Source organism: Anguilla anguilla, chromosome 10 (assembly GCF_013347855.1).
Source record: "Anguilla anguilla isolate fAngAng1 chromosome 10, fAngAng1.pri, whole genome shotgun sequence".
Classification (NCBI taxonomy): Eukaryota; Metazoa; Chordata; class Actinopteri; order Anguilliformes; family Anguillidae; genus Anguilla; species Anguilla anguilla.
In genome coordinates, this window is record NC_049210.1 from 34,890,895 (window position 1) to 34,907,845 (window position 16,951).

Below are 16,951 nucleotides of genomic sequence, written 5' to 3' on the forward strand. Positions count from 1 at the left end.
TATGTCTCAGCAGTTAGCTTATATTCAATATTACATCAGGGCAGCAGTCTTGTATGACTGTGTTCCGTACTTTGGTTAGTTGGCTAGGTGCTTGGCTAGCCATGTAACTTACAATTACACTTGCTGGCTGTGGCTTCTATATCCATGCAAACCTGTATAGAATATTATAGTTAATTATAACAATATTTAAAGTTATTTATGTGATATTTTGGAGGCCGTGAACTTTTTTTAGAATATGTCAGGGACTGTCAGCTTGTGCCATTTTATGCTAACTGAAAAAATGAAAGACTAGAAAGTGATGTTTTGGCTGATTTTCTGCCAAAGTGGCTTGTATTTCATATGCATATGATCTATGGGAGCCAAGGCCCTGAAACATGCATATTGTGTAGCTATATTTAAAATGCTCTGAGAATTGCACAAATGCCAGATTCTGTTAGCATTTCCCTTTATCTTGAGTAATGAAATGCAAGTTTATATCCACCAACACACTTAACCAAAAATACCAGAACATTATTGTACCTTCAGTTGTCAAACCTTTAACGCTATGTGGAGTAAGCAAGCATTTTTGTGCATACATACCTAGAAATAAATAAATATTTTAAATGCATTTGAAACTTGAAGGAAATAATATCAAAATGAGTCAGGGATGTGGCATTCTATATAGGCTGATTCATTTGTTTTACTTTTGAAGATAAATATCAAAATCCATTTATACCGGTGATTCTTTCCATTAAACTTGTTTCATAAATGCCATTGCATCTAAAATACCATGCAGGTCTGAAATGGTCCTGTCCACTGAATCACAGTGCATTATAATTACACTTAACGTGCTGTAGACCTGCCCTCAAATAGGTTTTGAGGACTAACCTCACTCCATCCAAATGAAAAGCTTTAAAAAAAAACGCTTTCGATGGCTGCTGCACTAATCAACGTTTTAGGAAAAATATACATATGATTCAGCCATTGTAATAAAAAAAGTAAATGGCAATTAAAATGAGCAGTACTCCAGAGGTGAATGGTAGAAGCCACTGCCTGCCGATCCACTTGTGTACCATTTCAATTCACGTTCATTTGAAAAAAAGTTGCGAAACTCTGATCTGCATGCGAAAAACTGCTGCGCGGCTCTAATTTCGTCCGAGCCCCGGCTAAGCTCTAGACCAGCTCGATACCGCGAGAGGCCCAGATATATTAATCACTATTTGCCACACTGCTCGAGCCTTTACTGCGTCGGGTCTATTAGCTCTGAGCAAAAATTTCATTTAAGATGGGTAGTTAGTGCCTGTTCCCATGGCATTGTAATGTAGATTAATTACTTTACTGTACCCAAGCAATCTATTTGTGTTTGTTCCTGGATGTTTTTAGCTTCTCGGTGACCTTGAGGTGAGAGAAACGGGGGGAAAAAAAACCCCTCCAGAAGACTTATTCCCTCAATTTAATAGCAGCGCGAGGTGTTTCTCCTGCCGCATCAGATCAATGGAAAGTAAATAGCCTACACTTCTTGTTTCTCGTGCGGTATTGATCTTTCTTCAGCTTTGCTTCCCCCCTTTCCACTCGTCTCGTGTCTCTCAGCCCCAGGGACTGCACTGATTGCCATAGATTGGACAAGCTAACAAGCACATGATGAGGAACCAGTCTTTCTTTTCTTCTCCTTTCATTTTTTATTTATTTGTGTGTGTTTTTTTTATACCCCTGGCAGCCACACACACACACACACACGCACACACGTGCACACCATGACACGGGGTACGGCGCGGATTCACGGGCGAAGGAAATATGGCACTTTTTTTTATAACAACAACAAATTCGGTTTGCTGTGATCTTAAAGGCAGGATGAGATTTTTTTGGGGGGGGTGGACACAAACTGAGGAAGTACCGGACGGGGCTGCCACGGAGGGTGCTCCTTGCTCCCCAACCGGTAACTTTGTTTTGCTTCTAGCTGGTGCCACATTTGTTCCGGAACCTTCCGTCGCAGAGGATAACGCAGGTGGCCTGTGGGGACAGGCATACCTTGTTTGCACTGGAGGACGGGAGCGTGGCTGTGTGCGGGTGAGTCCGACGTTACCTTCGGGTTAATCGCTGTCAGGTTTCTGCGATTTTCTTAAGTTTAATGAATGGGGAGGGGGGAGGGAGAGGGGGAGGGGAGGGGGGGCGGAGGAAGGAAAGGCTGAGGAAAAAATATATAAGTAATTGCATAACAAAAAAAACATTCCCATCTTATTTTAAGAGTGCAGGCAAATGAGGTTCAGGAGCGAGATCGAAGCGAATCGTTGCAGGGTGCTGACGAGAAAATCGTTGGGTGTTTAAACTTTGTTGTGTGGATGGTTTTCAACGTCTGTCTGTGTGTGTGTGTGTGTGTGTCTGTGTGTGAGCTTGCGCGTGCGTATGCGTGCATGTGCATGTGTTTCTCATTCAGGACTACATGCGGCGTTACAATAAATCTTGTGCAGTCTTGGCAAGAGGCTGCCTACCGTTGAGTGCTACGAGATCAATATCGACTGTGTTTATTGAATCAGATAGCTCTGTTACTGCAAAGGGAGAGAAGGCTGAAATCAGTAGTTTTAAGGATCATTAACAACCAGAGAACTGTATGGATTTTCATGTGACCTGTTTAACAGCTGAGCACATTTAAGTGTAAAACATATTTATAATATTGCTGCATATTGTTTTGCTCTTTTTGACATTCGCCAGCACATCATAATTATAAGAAATGAAAATAAACTGCAAATACAGCACCGAGCAGTGTAATACCATTAGCGTGATTAGATTAGACTAGAACTGTGATTATAATTAATTGGTTAGAATTATGGCCGTGTACTCCAGCATTTTTGCAGGTTTTAACATATCTTTGATTGACATATTGGCCTCTCACATTCATTTGTATTAATTGTTTGGATACAGTGGGTGACAGCACTGTATACCTCAACATGTACTCGTAGGCAGTGTATAGTAAAAATATCACCCCACTTACACATCGTTTTACCAGATTGGCCAAATGCCAGTCAAGTATGGAGATAATTGTATGGTTTCCATGGGAGCACAATGTTTGCTTAGCGTTATTTATTTATTTTTTGTTCACATCACATCAGTGAATAACAGTATTTAGGCCCGGACCCCTTAAAATCTCATCAGCCCCGTAAATCCTGATGAGTTCACTGATGACAAGGTGGCGGAAAACAATTTGGAAGCGTTCAGCTGAACATCTGGCAGCGTCGCCACAGCTGGAGAGATTAAGCGCCCCCCCACATCGCTGCAAAGGCCTTGTATGTGATCATAGAAATTTGGGGTGCAGGGGCCCATGCCCCATTCCGTGGCCCCAAATGCAACATCCAGGGGCTGCCATCAGTAAAAATGGTGCTCAGCTTTGTTAACCCTTTGACGAGTTGGTTTTCTTTTCTAAAGTTATAAGTCTGTGTTCTAGAACTTCATTGATTTCACTTACCAGTAATGATTGTTAGAGCAGCATTAGAATGTTCAGTTAAGAACATTCTAATCAAATATTTTTGATCTCGCACACCTTACAGGATTGAAGGGATTCTTCCATTTGGTATAATACAAGTATTTTTGTGGAGCTTACCCCATTGTATTTGCATAGTGTGAATACAAGCAAAATCAGCTGTCCCTGTTGACTGTCCTCTCGGTTGTCCGGCTCCCAGTTCACTCCCATTCATTTTTGCGACCTCGGTGGTAAATGGTTTTAAAGCACAAACTAACTGCAGGGGACAATAGATCAATAAAAGAGAGTAGCTACTGATGTCAAACGGTCTGTTTTTTTGAGCTGATATGCTGTTTTTAGGGTTAGGTTAGCTATAAATGAAGGAACTATTTTCAGATTGGTTACTGTCGTAGTTAGATTTTTTTAAATGCACGTGTCCATGTGAATATATGTTATCATGAGCAAGGATGCATTGATTAGTTAAAACAGCAAAACATTTTTTCCAGATCTTCATAAACAAGGGAAAAATCCGCAGAGACATAAACATATGACATAAATGTCTGTTGTGTAGTTTTTGAACGATAGAGTAAATTAAGTAACATTTCTTTTTTTAAATCAACTGATATGCATAACTCATCTTTTTCCCTGAGGATGGGGTCAGCTGTTCCTTTGAACTCATTCTGTTTGAAGTCAAAGTGTGCCTTTCACAACAACAATTGAATTAAATGAACATCACCAAAAGTCAGTAGACAGTATCAAGTTGTTCATTTGAAATTGTTGTCGATTACAACGAGCGGTGTCATATTCATACTGTAAAATACAAATTGGGACATAACCCGGTCTCCCCTACGTGACTGTAACCTCGGTGACGACAGTCTCCACCCTCTCCATCTCACCCCTTCCCGTGTCACTCTTTGCACACGTGCGGTACGTTAAGGAATCTCTCGGCGAGATGACGGTTAAAAGTAGTCCTATTAGAGAACCCTCGGGGAGCCCTCGGTTTCGACCGGAGCGCCATTAGTTTTCGATTATGAGTATGAAGCGATAAAGGTGTTCCGCTGTGCTCCCGCTCACCTGCGCTATCGAGCCGAAGGCCAACGGCGGCCTCTCTCCTCCTCTCCGCGCGGCTCAGCGCAACCCTTCGGGATCTCGTTTGTTTGTGGATATCGATCCGCGCAGAAGGGCTGAGGGTTGCGATCGTGGTGTTGACTCAGTCCGTTGACCCATGGCAGTTAACTCTCTGTTAGCTGATTAGCCCCTTAGCCGTGCGAATGAAAACGCTTTGCAGTCTCTCTCTATGGTTTTTGGCCACTAGAGGTGTGGTGGGAAAGCGTTGGGTAGACTTCATTTAGAGATTAATAGGTACAAACGCAAAGTTTTCAATCTAATCAATTTATTTGAAGACAAAATTTGGAAGGTTCTTTTTGTTTTGTTTTGTTTTGTTCGATTGCAGTGGTATCTTGATATCGTCAGGAGAGTTTGTAGTTCTCAGGCATCCCAGAATCACTCGGTATTCAACCAAGACATTCTATCTGATCTGTGTATGCTATGTTCAGAATGAAAGAGAACGTTCTTTTCCCGATGCTTTCGTTTGTTTAATGCCTGCAAAACAAGCTGATTCACAGAAGTCACAAAGGAAACAAATTAACTAATTAGTTTAATCTTTGTACACTCTCAAGACATTTACTGCAGACGTGCTGGGCTTACATGTAATTGCATTCTTTTTATCTGGTTGTCTCACATAAAACTTTTTTTTTTTTGTTGTTGACTCCAAACGACTACCCAAACCTTGATTTATTACATTATTCTTTTATCTGGAGAGTGCTGAGATTGAATTATTTATGCTGATTAATAAACTGTGCATTTTTGAAACATCTTTTAAGCTTTTAATTGACAAGATTGGATGGGATTTTCTTGTCAACAGAAATGTTTGCAGCGTTCTGCAATCGCTAAAATGACATTGGTGTGTGTGTGAAGGAAAAAGTTACATTTGCATTTAGTCAAAGGTCAGAACAAGTATTGATTGAATCCGGATCAGTATCTTTTGTTGTGTGCAATAATGTGTTATACTGTACGTGTTCCAATGTTGCCAACATAACATCTAGAGAAGGGGATATATTGTTACCAAAGCACAAACTCAATAAGTTGACCTGCCCTTGGCTGGCTTGAAGTTGCAGTGAAAGCAACGTGCACTGAAAATGCACGTTTGTAATATTCATTCCATCCCCTCCAGAGTTGTCTGATGTTGACATGGAGATCTTTTAGCAGGAGTTTTACCGTACGCATATGCATCTGAACAATGCTGCCTATGTGTTCTGCCTGCAGCAATAAAATGTTTTAATGAGTGTATTTCTGTTTGTTGGTGTGTACATGTGTGATATGTTTTGTGTGTATGGTATATGTGTGCTTCTGTGCTTGTATTGTGCATCTCTGTTTACATTTTCCACGGAACTATATCCATATTGCTGCTGGGTCAGTTCATTTCTGTTTATATTGAACCTTTCTTCGCTTTCTTTTTATCTTTTTACAATCTTAACTGATTAAAAGGATCCAGTGTATTCCCTGAAACTGAACCTTTGATCCATTGAACTTAATGAAGACTGAATATAGAAAACAGAATGAAGACATAACAACAGAAATAAGAATTAAGAAATGTTCTCACTTGTATATTCATCAATGCATCAAAACCTTTGTTTGTAAGTGAACAAAAGCAACAGAGCCTTTGATATAACCAATCACAATATCCCGCAGCAATTCTAATGCCCACATTGAGTAAAGAAAACAAAACAAACGAAACGATAACATGCACACGCAGTCATAGTACTGTAGAAGTGTAACAGTGAGACAAACTGAATTTTTGGACGCGCATGTTCCCTCTCACCTTCCCAGCTGAGAGAGAAAGAGAGAGAGAGAGGGGCAGAGGCAGAGAGGGAGAGAAACCAGCCTCCGCCCGTGACCCAGACCATTCCCAGGGAAATAAAAGCCTGAGTAAGAAAAGGGAACACAAATAAAGAAAAGCCAGACACAACATTTATCATGTTGTCCGTCTGAGCAGTAAATAATGACAACAAAGGGCAGAGCAGGGGCAGAGCGGAGCCACCGCGGCGCGGTAACCACTAGCGGTGATTGCGATTATTGCTTCCAGATCCACCGACCGAAAGCGAACGCCAATACGCCAGGACGCCCGCGGTGAGGTCTTTCTTTCTTAGATTGTGCCGGGGTCGTACCGGTAGCGCTCCGAACGACGGGGATTCAATCTTCCGCCGGTTTGACCCCTTCGCGCCGTCGCAAACGGACGGGTCGCGTCGCCGCCGTCGCGACCAGCTGAGAGCCTCGGATTTTTTTTTTTATTACCCACCGCTGCGAGTCGCGGACCGACATGCGTGCAGCCTTTGCTGCCGCTCGGATCGAAATGGAGCAGACCTCAGTGAACGCACGCTCACGCGCGCCCGTGTCCCTGCCCCGTCCTCTCTTTATTTATCGCGGTGGGTAACACGCTCGTTTTATTGTTCTGACACGGGTTGACCGTGTCTGTTTTGTCTGCACGTCTCCCTTCCCCCCAAAAAAATCTTAGGGAATCCACCCTTTTCTGGGGAAAGGCTATGGAAAAAATACATTGCTGTCACGCACCTCTAAATCTAGTCTTTGGTTTAAAAAAATAACAAAAATACAGAGGTTTATATCCTGATTTTGGCACGATTCCCCTGTAGGAGAGGATGTTTTGTGGACAGAGATGACGTGGTCCAGAATCTCTTGCGTTCTGGAACCCCTGCATTGAGGGACCAATAAGCACCCTCCCCCTGGCCCCCTCTGCGGTCCCCCAAAGACACAGGCACCATGAACACGGAACACGACACGTGCTTAATGGCCATTTACCGTGGAGTCCAGGCACCGGAGGGTGGAGCATACCTGGAGGTGGAGGCTGATGTTGCTAAAGGACCTTCAGATGGAGCAGAGCTTCTCTCCCCCACCCACCACCATCTTTGACATTTTGAAGCAGCGTTTTGCGAAGACGGCATAAAATAATGTTATCAAATTATCAGCGCTGTGGGCTGCTCTTTTGGCTCACACCCAACGTCTTGCAGAGCTGACTTCATTAAAAGCCCGCTGCTTCTCTTTTCCAGTTTCACCCCTCCTCCCCCTTCCCTCACTTCACATCGATCTGTTTGCACTGTCCGCACTGTAAATAAGACACCTGCTAATGCTAGAAGCCCACGGATTGCAAGTTAGATTTCATTTTAAAAAAGAGACAGTGCTAGAGAGTGCAGTGGGGTACTTGTACGCTCATGTCTGGACGATCTAACGATAACGCACGATAAAAAAGCGAATGTAAGGCAGGCCCGTGAACTGAGGAGTCCCGGTGAAAGAGTTTCTTCTTTGCTCCGCTCCAGGAAAGAAGGCAGAGGTCACGGGGAGAGACGACGGTGATGGAAAAACAGTGCGGAGCCGGGGCCCTTCCGCCGCGGGCACCCTGCCCGTCTAATACATTCGCCGAGGTTCGGGCAGCTCGCCCGCGGCTCGCTCGCTCGCCGAAGGGGGAAAGGGGCGGCCTCGCGCGTCTTTTGTCTCGTTCCGCGCCACTTCCAAAATTCGATTGTCTGTGTCGCTGCCAGAAAGCGCAGCCCGTGGAGAAAGTCTTCAGATCTGCCCCTGCTCTCTCTGGCGGGGGGGAAAGCTCGCCGTAGCTTAAGGAAGACATCCCCCCCCCCGTCGGTTTTCTAAAGTTCAAAAACGGGTGACCATCTCAGTGAAATTAATGAGGCGCCTAGTAGTAGTTTAATTTACAGTAAGACACTGCATAAAAAAGTAGTCAGCGGTCTATATCAAAGAAAAATAACACTTATCCCTTCTGTTGTTAGAGCATGTGTGTGTGTGTGTGTGTGTGTGTGTGTGTGTGTACATGCATGCTGTACACACAAACGCACACACATTTATGGGCAAACTGTCTAATGAAGTACTCAGCTTGTATTCTCATGCAATGTGGTTGAAGTCATTGTACAGTATGTATGCTGCAATTATATTGTATTTATTTTCCATTAACTAGAGAGGTGTTTGATCACATTGCAAGTGCACATGTTCCACAATCTGTGGAAATTTGTATTTGGTAAGGTTTGCGTAACATGGAGTACACAAACCCTGTGTCACGCGCAGTATATACTGTCATGTTGTATACATAAGAAAGTTCAAATGTAAACCATGGCACATAGCAAATTTATTTCCAAATCAATTTGCTGCTGAAAGACATAAATTGAAAAGCACTAAGCCAGTCATTATGATGTCTGCTGGAAAGTGATTGAGCCTATCTGTGTAACGTTCGGAGCGCTGGTCTATGTCAGGGGAAAACGTCTTATTTCAACTTCATGGAACCTCAGACAGGGAAAACAAATCACGTTGCGTTAGCAAATTTGACAGAGGATGAGTGGAACGGGTATGACAACTGCTTGGACGTGATGCGTTGTAAGCCAGCAGTACGCATCACGGTGCGCTAACACTAATTGGACATTACCTGGCATCCCTTCACTATGGTTTACCATTCTGGCAGACTCAACAGCACAGACTGTTGGTGTTTGTGTCTTGAAAGAGAAACTAAGTAATGACGGACGAGTCTTTCCTCGATGCGCGCCAGTGGACTGCTGGCAAGTGGTGAGAGCCATTTGATTTCTGATTTCCCCGAAATCGATTTTGGCCTTGATTGCGTACAGCAAAAGAAAAATCAAAGTTTCGGAATAATTACGAGAGAACGATGGTTCCAAAATGGAACTGCAGTATTTTAGTCTTTTTTTTTTTTCCTCTGCCGCAGCTTCAAAAGTATGACTTCACAGAGCACGCAGATTTTTAAAATGTTTCCAGGTAGTTACCATGGCACCCCCCCCCCCTTCTCTGAAATAATGCTTGATGAGCACGTTTTCTCTGTCCAGCGGCCAATTGCACAGAACCTCTGTCGTCTACACTGTAAATGGCTTGGACAGACCCCAGGTTTGATTTTGAATCCATAGCTTTTTTTAAATTTTGCATTTGGTCTGCTTTTTCCACCAGAAGTTGTTTGTGTAGCATGGCGGTCAGTGAAAGTGTGCCCAGAAGACCATACAGTGTGCACACACATACATTCATGCATTCAGATATATTTGCATGCATACACATGCATAGATACACACATACACATATTTACAGTATGTACACACGTACCTGCACACGCGCAGTTTCACACAAAGAAATTATCCAGTGTTTAATCTGTGGATTCTTGAGGCTTTTTCCTGTACAATAGGTATTTTTTTCATTACGTATTGCTTACTTTTGTGAAGAAGATATCATCCTTGAGCCAAGCTTTGTGTTGCCATGAAATATGGTCTTTCGTTTAACATCATAATATATTGCGCTGTTTGCCAGCAAAGAATCAGATTGATTAGGGAGCCCGGAAAGATTAATAACATAACTCGCTTTGTTATGACATCCATTGTTTCGGCGATGCCCTGTAGAGGTACGCTTCCCAAAATGCATCATTGTGTAAAATATTGACCCGGAGCGCTTCATTACTCAGCGCGGGGACAGATACTGCTAAAGAGTAATAAACTGTTTCCCTCTTTCTTTTGAGAATACCCCGGAAAAATATGACTTGTCAACTCCGGCCCCCAAAAAATAAACCCCGCCCGGTGAGGGGGAGGCGTGACACCTCCTCGGCCACGCGGGTCCGAACACGCGCTAATAGAAGCGTCCGGTGACCGCGAGGAGCGTCCCCGTGACAGCTAACTCAGAAAAATGAGGCTCCGGGCCCCGGGCCCCGCGTAGCGGTAACCTTGAGCGGGAAGGGACCGAAGCGGCCTGTCTCCTCGCCCCCGCCGGCCCAGGGTAGCGGGTAATTTGAGGAAACCGGGGCGGGAGAGGCAAGGCGCGCTACGCCGGGCTGCGCTGCACACCTCGGGTGTCTAATTAGGCTTCTGTCTCTGAGACCTGTCTTACGGTAAGCGCCCAGGTCAAAGCGCTTCCTGGGATTATGATGTTTGAGCACCTGAGAGTCTCCTCTAAATACAGTTTAGTGCTCTGTGTTTTTTTTTTAAGTCTCAGTGTCCAACATTAGGACTTTAAAGAAATAAATAAATTTGGAAAATAAATTCAAGAATCATTTTTTAAAGGGGACGTGGGATTGCGCAGTTTCTGCCTGCACTGGGTTAAATGATTTCTTTCCTGTGTTAGTTTCCTTTTCAATTGACTGATTGATTCAAGAAATTTTGGCATTTATTCCAGCAACAGTGTGCTTTATCCTTGCCGTTCGGTAACGCATTTAATCAAGCTCGCTGGCTTGAAGCACACAGCAGTGGCACTGAATGGTGGCCTTAGTGCTGTGGAATGCATAAGATGAATTAAACCCTTTAAAGTGTGAGATCACAAATATGTGATTAGAATGTTCTTAACTGCACATTCTAATGCTGATGTAACAAGCACGACTGGTAACTGAAAGCAATGGAGTTCTAGAACACTAAGAATTTTGAAAAAAAACATTCCAAAAAGCCTTCTTTAAATGAATAATGCAAATAGACCTTGCAGACATGCACAACACTCTCAAACTTGGGCCAGACCTCTGAGAACAGATGACTCACTCTTTATTTTGGGGTGCCCTGCCACACCAGTAATTGGGTCTGGATATGAAGACGCTGGTTTTTTAGCAGGAAGCCAGCATGTACCTGACCTGAAAAACAGTATAGTCCTTTCACCTCATAGAATCGATCAGGAGCAATCCTTCCAAAGGCTGACAAAATGGAGAAGCCTGAGCTGAGATGATTTTTGTAATCACCGTGGAGCAAAGTCGCTTTGGCGTTAATAAATATTGTTGTAAAAATAATCTACTTCCCCCAGGGAAGGGTGGATGAGCGTTTGGAGGGGGGCATTTGGGGTAGAAGGAATGACAAAACATTTAGGTATAACAATTGCCATTTGTAATGGGTAAAAAAGGATTTAGCATAATTTTTGATTAATCTTGTTGAGTTATCAAAACCGGGGCTTTTGGGGGTGGGGAGTGGGGGGGGTGGGCATACAAAAAGTTTGTTGCAAAACAAAGTGAGTGCTAATGGCAATTCTATATATAGAGCAAGTGTATTCCAATTAGTCAAATTGCAAAGCTTGATGTTATTTAAAATGAGCTTTCATGTGAAATCCCCCCCCCCACTATCCCATACCCTTCTTATCTTTAGCTGGAAGCCCTGCTTTGTTCCTCTTATTTAATTTACAGTCAACCTGTTTTATTTGTTCCGTGCCGTCACGCAAATTGCTTTCTGACCTTGTTTATTAAGCGTGAGTGAGTTGAAAAGCTATTGATACGCGCAGGTCTGGAAGTGGGGTGGCAAGTGCGTATGAAACTCCCCTCCCTCTCAGTGCTGCCAAAGGCGAGGTCACTCCCTTCCTTCTTCACCGCTTGTGGTGGCATGCTGTGTCCTGTGTCCTAGGCACACTCAGTTTTTGATTGGCACGCCCAAAAATTGGAGGTTCCACCCAGTCCACGATCGCATTCTAACACTCCCCCCCACCCATGTCCGTGACTGTAATCTCCTCCCGGTCCACCCACAAATTCCTCCGTACAGCCATGATTGGAAAGCTGGCACCAGCACCGGTTTTCACATGGTCTTTTTCCGCCGAGCATCGGCGGCGTTTTCGTGCTCGTGAATGTAAAGCGTGTCCCCGGCTGTCGTTATATTCCAAGCGGCAGGGACCTTGCTCATTCAAGCACCATGCCTCACTTCCTGTTCTCTCTCACTTCCTGTTATCTCTTACCTCTTGCTCTCCTTTCTGGCTGGATCTGCACTGTTGGCCAGCAGGCAGCAGCACATTGGATTAAAAAAACCTTTTAAGCGGGATGCTCTGCCTTTCTTTGTTTTATTCAGACAGGTCGAAAGGAGAGGAGGGTTAACAGAGAAGGGGTCGAAGCTCAGAAAGTGCCACGGCAGGAATGGTAAAGGGTTTGAGAGTCAGCCACCATGCGGCCTGTGCCGCACATCTTGCCCGCACTGTGAATTTAGTAAAAAATTCGATTTCCAGAGCGACTGCTGGAAAATCTGCCTCAAATAAACAAGTTTGGTTGTGCTTTGACTAATAGGAAACGCGTGTGTCACTTCGAGTGTGGGCATGTTTCCTGCGGGTGTTTTTGAAAAGTAGGAAAGCTGCAGTTACTGAGCCTAATTAGCCATTATTTAGATGCAATCATGTTCAGTGGTTCCAGAGACACACGGATGCACAAAATCGGCTCGGCAGATGTGGAGGCGCACATACTCACGTGTTCCTGATTCCTCAGACCTTCCAGTCATATTACAGCACGTTGCGAAAGTTGCCTTGAAATCCTTCACTCAAGATGTTGGCATGTGTGGGTCTGATGGTCATCTGCTTCTGCATGTGTGCAAGTAGCAAGGATATTTTTTCAGTCACTGGCTCACTGGATGAATCAATAAACAAATGTAGTGGTGTTTGCTTTAATTGATTGGTATATTTCCATTTGAAGTCATATCGTTTACACACATTTTAGCCAGTTGCACAACACATATACCTCTCTTTCTCTCTCTGTTTCTCCATTCTCTCCTCTTTTTCTCTCTCCCTCTGTTTCTTCACATTCTCTCTCTCCCTCTCAGTTTTTCCACACCCTCCCCTTTTCCTCTGCTGTCTTCTCTCTTCGTCTTTCACCGTTCTCTCCTCTCATTCTCGGTTTCTCCTCACTCTCCTTTTCTCTCCCTCGGTTTCTCCTCACTCTCCTTTTCTCTCCCTCGGTTCCTCCTCACTCTCCTTTTCTCTCCCTCTCTTTCGCTCTCTCTCTATTTCTCCTCTCACACACTCCCGCTCCCTCTCTCTCTCTTCCCTCTTACGGCGAAAGGCCATATCGCGGCAGCGCTTGTAAAAATGTGGAAATAATGATCTTTATTGAGAGCGAATGGGTGCGCGGGCCGGGGGGGGGACGCGATACGACGCCGTTCACCCCGAGGTCACCCTCGATTCGGGGGCCCCCGCGGGCCCCGGCGCTGATCAGAAATCATTCCCCCCCGTTAATGGGCGCGGGGGAAAACGAGCGCGATGGCGAACCGCGCGCACCCGTTCCCCGTTAGCCTCTCTGCGCCGCCAACCGCCCTAACCACAGAACAAGCCATTAGCCCGCCCGCACTACCTGCCTATTTGAGTGCCTGTATCTCTGGGAGCTGTGGGGTGAAATGGAAGTTGGGAACGTGGGGGGAACGGGGGGGAGGGGGATGGGGATGGGGATGGGGGGGGGGGGGGAGGCCTACTTCTGGCAGGAGGCCGCTTGAGCATTTTCTCATTTTCGGGAAATGTGCGCCGCAAAGACCTGTCCCCCCCCTGTTCACTTAGTGCTTTTTTTTCCCTCATTTACTGCGATGAGCGCTTAGGAGAGGATTCCAGCAGTCAAAGGGTCGGCGCTGTGCTGTCTCTGCCACCGCACGCCGGACCTGACTGGGGCCTCCTTTCCCCTGCGCAGCCGCTGAACGGAGCGAGCGGCTGGTCTTGTCTTGGAACCCCGCCTTCGTCTTGCGTCAGCTGCGTTCTGCGGGTTTGTGATGTCTCATTTCGTTACGCCGTTCCATTTTCTCCACCCCTTCTCTTTTTTTATTTATTTATTTCCTAGCACGCTGCTCACAGTTCATTTGGGCTTTTGCTGAGTGATCCAGCAGTATTGGTCCGGACCAAGAATATCACATATTGTTTTTCACTGTTTTTTTTTCTTCCAACTAGAGCTGCCGTTAAAAGCAATGTTTCTCAGGGCGACAGGTCAATCGCATTCAATTTTTCTGGCTTGGACCTGCGCCATGCTAGCTGGCTGCAGAAAGCACATTTCACCAGCGGGATCAGGCACCATCATTCTCTTTCACGGGGGATTAATACATGTTGGAAATAATCCAATATACATACATACGTACATACATTTGTAGTAATACAGTTAAATGCAAAAGCATTGGGACAGTGGCACAGTTTTTGTTTTTTTTGGTTCTAGCACATTGGATTTGAAATGAAACTATGAATATCAGGTTAATTTATTTATTTAATTTATTTATAATTAAGTTATTTACGTCCATATTGGGTGATCCATATAGGAATTACAACCCCATTACAGTACTATTGCATACATAGTTCCCCCATTGTAGAGGTGCAAAAGTAACTGGGAAAAATGTACATAATCTGAAATAAAGTAATCACATTTAGTACTTGGTTGTAAATCATTTGCATTCGATGACTGTCTGAAGTCTGTAACCCATAGACATCACCAGATGCTGGGTATCTTCCATGGTGATGCTCTGCCAGGCCTGTACTGCAGCCATCTTCAGCTCCTGTTTGTTTCTGGGGGCATTTAGCTATGCTTGGGCCTACTGTGCGTGGGAGAAAAACACAAGCAGTTTTTTTCATTCTTCAAGATGGCAGCGTTTCCTACAGGTGCGGTGAAAGACACGGAATGGCGGATGCGGCCCTCTCGGCTCAAAGCGCGGTAAGGAAGCGGCAGACGGTTCGCCGGAGTGCGGCCGTTACCGGAGCGCGGCGCGAAGGCCCGTACTCGCACCCTCCGCCGGCCCGCCGGGGGCTGTGCTGCGGACGGAGTTGGGGGGGGACGGGGGGGAGGGGGGGGGGACGGGGGGGGGTCACGCAGGCCGGCGTGACCGCGGCCAGCTTTCCCCCCGACGAGCCGAGCCGAGGGCCCGCTCCTTTTTCCAGCGCGTTCTTACGTAATTATCTGTGATAAACTCCTCGCCGAGCCCGGGCCATAAATCCACACACGTCTGCCTCTTGGCTCACAAAACCTGGGCTCTTTTCTGCCGCTCTGACAAGAGCATTCATCTTTGGAGCCGGACAATCCCCGGGCTAATCCCCACTCACAGACCCGCACACAGAGTTCAGGGGTGTTTTTTTTTGGTTTTTTTTGCCGTACGCAGCATTTTCCCTCCCCGACGCTCGCCGCAAAGTTCCCCCAAACTTTCGCAAACAAGATGCGCGCACACGCTGAGGCGGCCCCTGGAAAAATCCAGAAATCCGGGGTCTTTATTTACCTCATGGCTCCTGCGAAGCCGGGCAGGGACAGACAAAGCACTTCTCTTTTTTTTTTTTTTTTTTTTTTCTTCTTCGGTGAATAGCCTTTTTTCACCACGCGATTGCTCCTGCAGGTAGCCGGTGCGTAGCAACATTAACCTGCTCTCTGAAGCATTTCGGCAGTTAGCGGTTGCAGCCTGACCTGTCCATCCAGGAAGCCCTTGGGGGCCCGCGCTGAATCTACTCTTTCTATTCAGATCATACGCCAGCGATCACATCCAATGGCCTTGCTCCGTGCGGATGGGGAGGTGGGGGAGGTGGGGGGGGGGGGGGGGGGTCAGTTTAACTTTTCCAGCCAAAAGTTGCTTAGTCAGCTTAACTCGCTGAAGCCAAAATGCGATCAGTGATTTGACTTTCTCTCTTTTTCTTTCTGTGGTCTCCCACGCGCTTTAGAGAAGAAGCAGAAAAGGGAACACTTTCTTCACCCCAGCTGCAGTGAGCAAAAGCTTGCTTAATTCCGACTATTAGACTTCCCCCCCCCCACCCCAGCCCTTCATAATGGCCAGTGCCCAGCATTCAACGGGAGCCCAGGATGATAACGATGGCGGGCAGGGGGGGTTGGGGGGCGGGGGGGAATTAAATGTGAGGGATTGCCATGTCAGCAGGGTGGGAAAGGTGAAAATAAGGAAAGGGGAATTTCATTTGCATACCCAGCACGGCTCCTGGACCTTTTCTGATGTGTGTGTGTGTGTGTGTGTGTGTAGCGCGAGTTTGGCATGCACACACTCATTCACAGGGGCAGGGCGGAGGGGGCAGGAGCGGGGGTCTGGCGTGGGGTGGGGGGGTGACTGTGGGAGGAGGTTGTTAAACAGCAGTGGTTTACGCGCTTACCTTTGTGCGCGCCCGCAGCTGAAAATGGAATGCGTGTTCGCATCGCGCACAAAGGATCCCTTAGCTTTGATGAGAGCGCTAATGCAGTCTGTTTCCTGTACCCCTGCGCTCAGCCCTGCTGGAGGCCATTTTGTGAGCCTAAATGGAGGGGGTCTTATTATTAACACGCACCTGAAAGGACGTGAACCGCAACCCAATCATCCCCCCTCACCCCCCCCCCCACACACACACACACACCCCTCCTCCATTCTCCTTTTCCACTCTCTCTTAACTGACCTGTGTCCACACTCAGGTTTATTAGTGCAGAACATCTTTTCCACCGCCTGAGCCTGCCCCATTGTTTGCCGCGGTCAGGGTCAAGTCAAGGTCACGCTGCCTAGATTGGACTCATTTGTCACGAGGTCTCTCCCGCAGAGCTGATCTCAGCACCGTCTCGAACGGCACCTCTGACACCGCGAGCAGGGGAGCAGATTCCTTACTCTGCAAACGGCCTTACACCGCCCGCCACCTTTCCCAAACAAAAGGGATTTAAAAATATATATATAATAAATAAAGAACGGAAATTAATATGGGGAGAAAGAAAAAATGGGATCAAGAAAACGACGATGACAACATAGGAACGCG

The 16,951-nt window shown here is 46.0% G+C and overlaps 1 protein-coding gene across 1 annotated transcript in view; it reads left to right on the forward strand.

Annotated features, from left to right (window-relative positions):
• Nucleotides 1-16,951, forward strand: part of LOC118206178 (probable E3 ubiquitin-protein ligase HERC2) — a 361,668-nt gene that overhangs the window by 92,161 nt on the left and 252,556 nt on the right. The window contains exon 5 of the mRNA XM_035378468.1: nucleotides 1,937-2,046. Coding sequence (XP_035234359.1) covers nucleotides 1,937-2,046 — 110 coding nt within the window. The remainder of the gene's footprint in view (nucleotides 1-1,936; nucleotides 2,047-16,951) is intronic.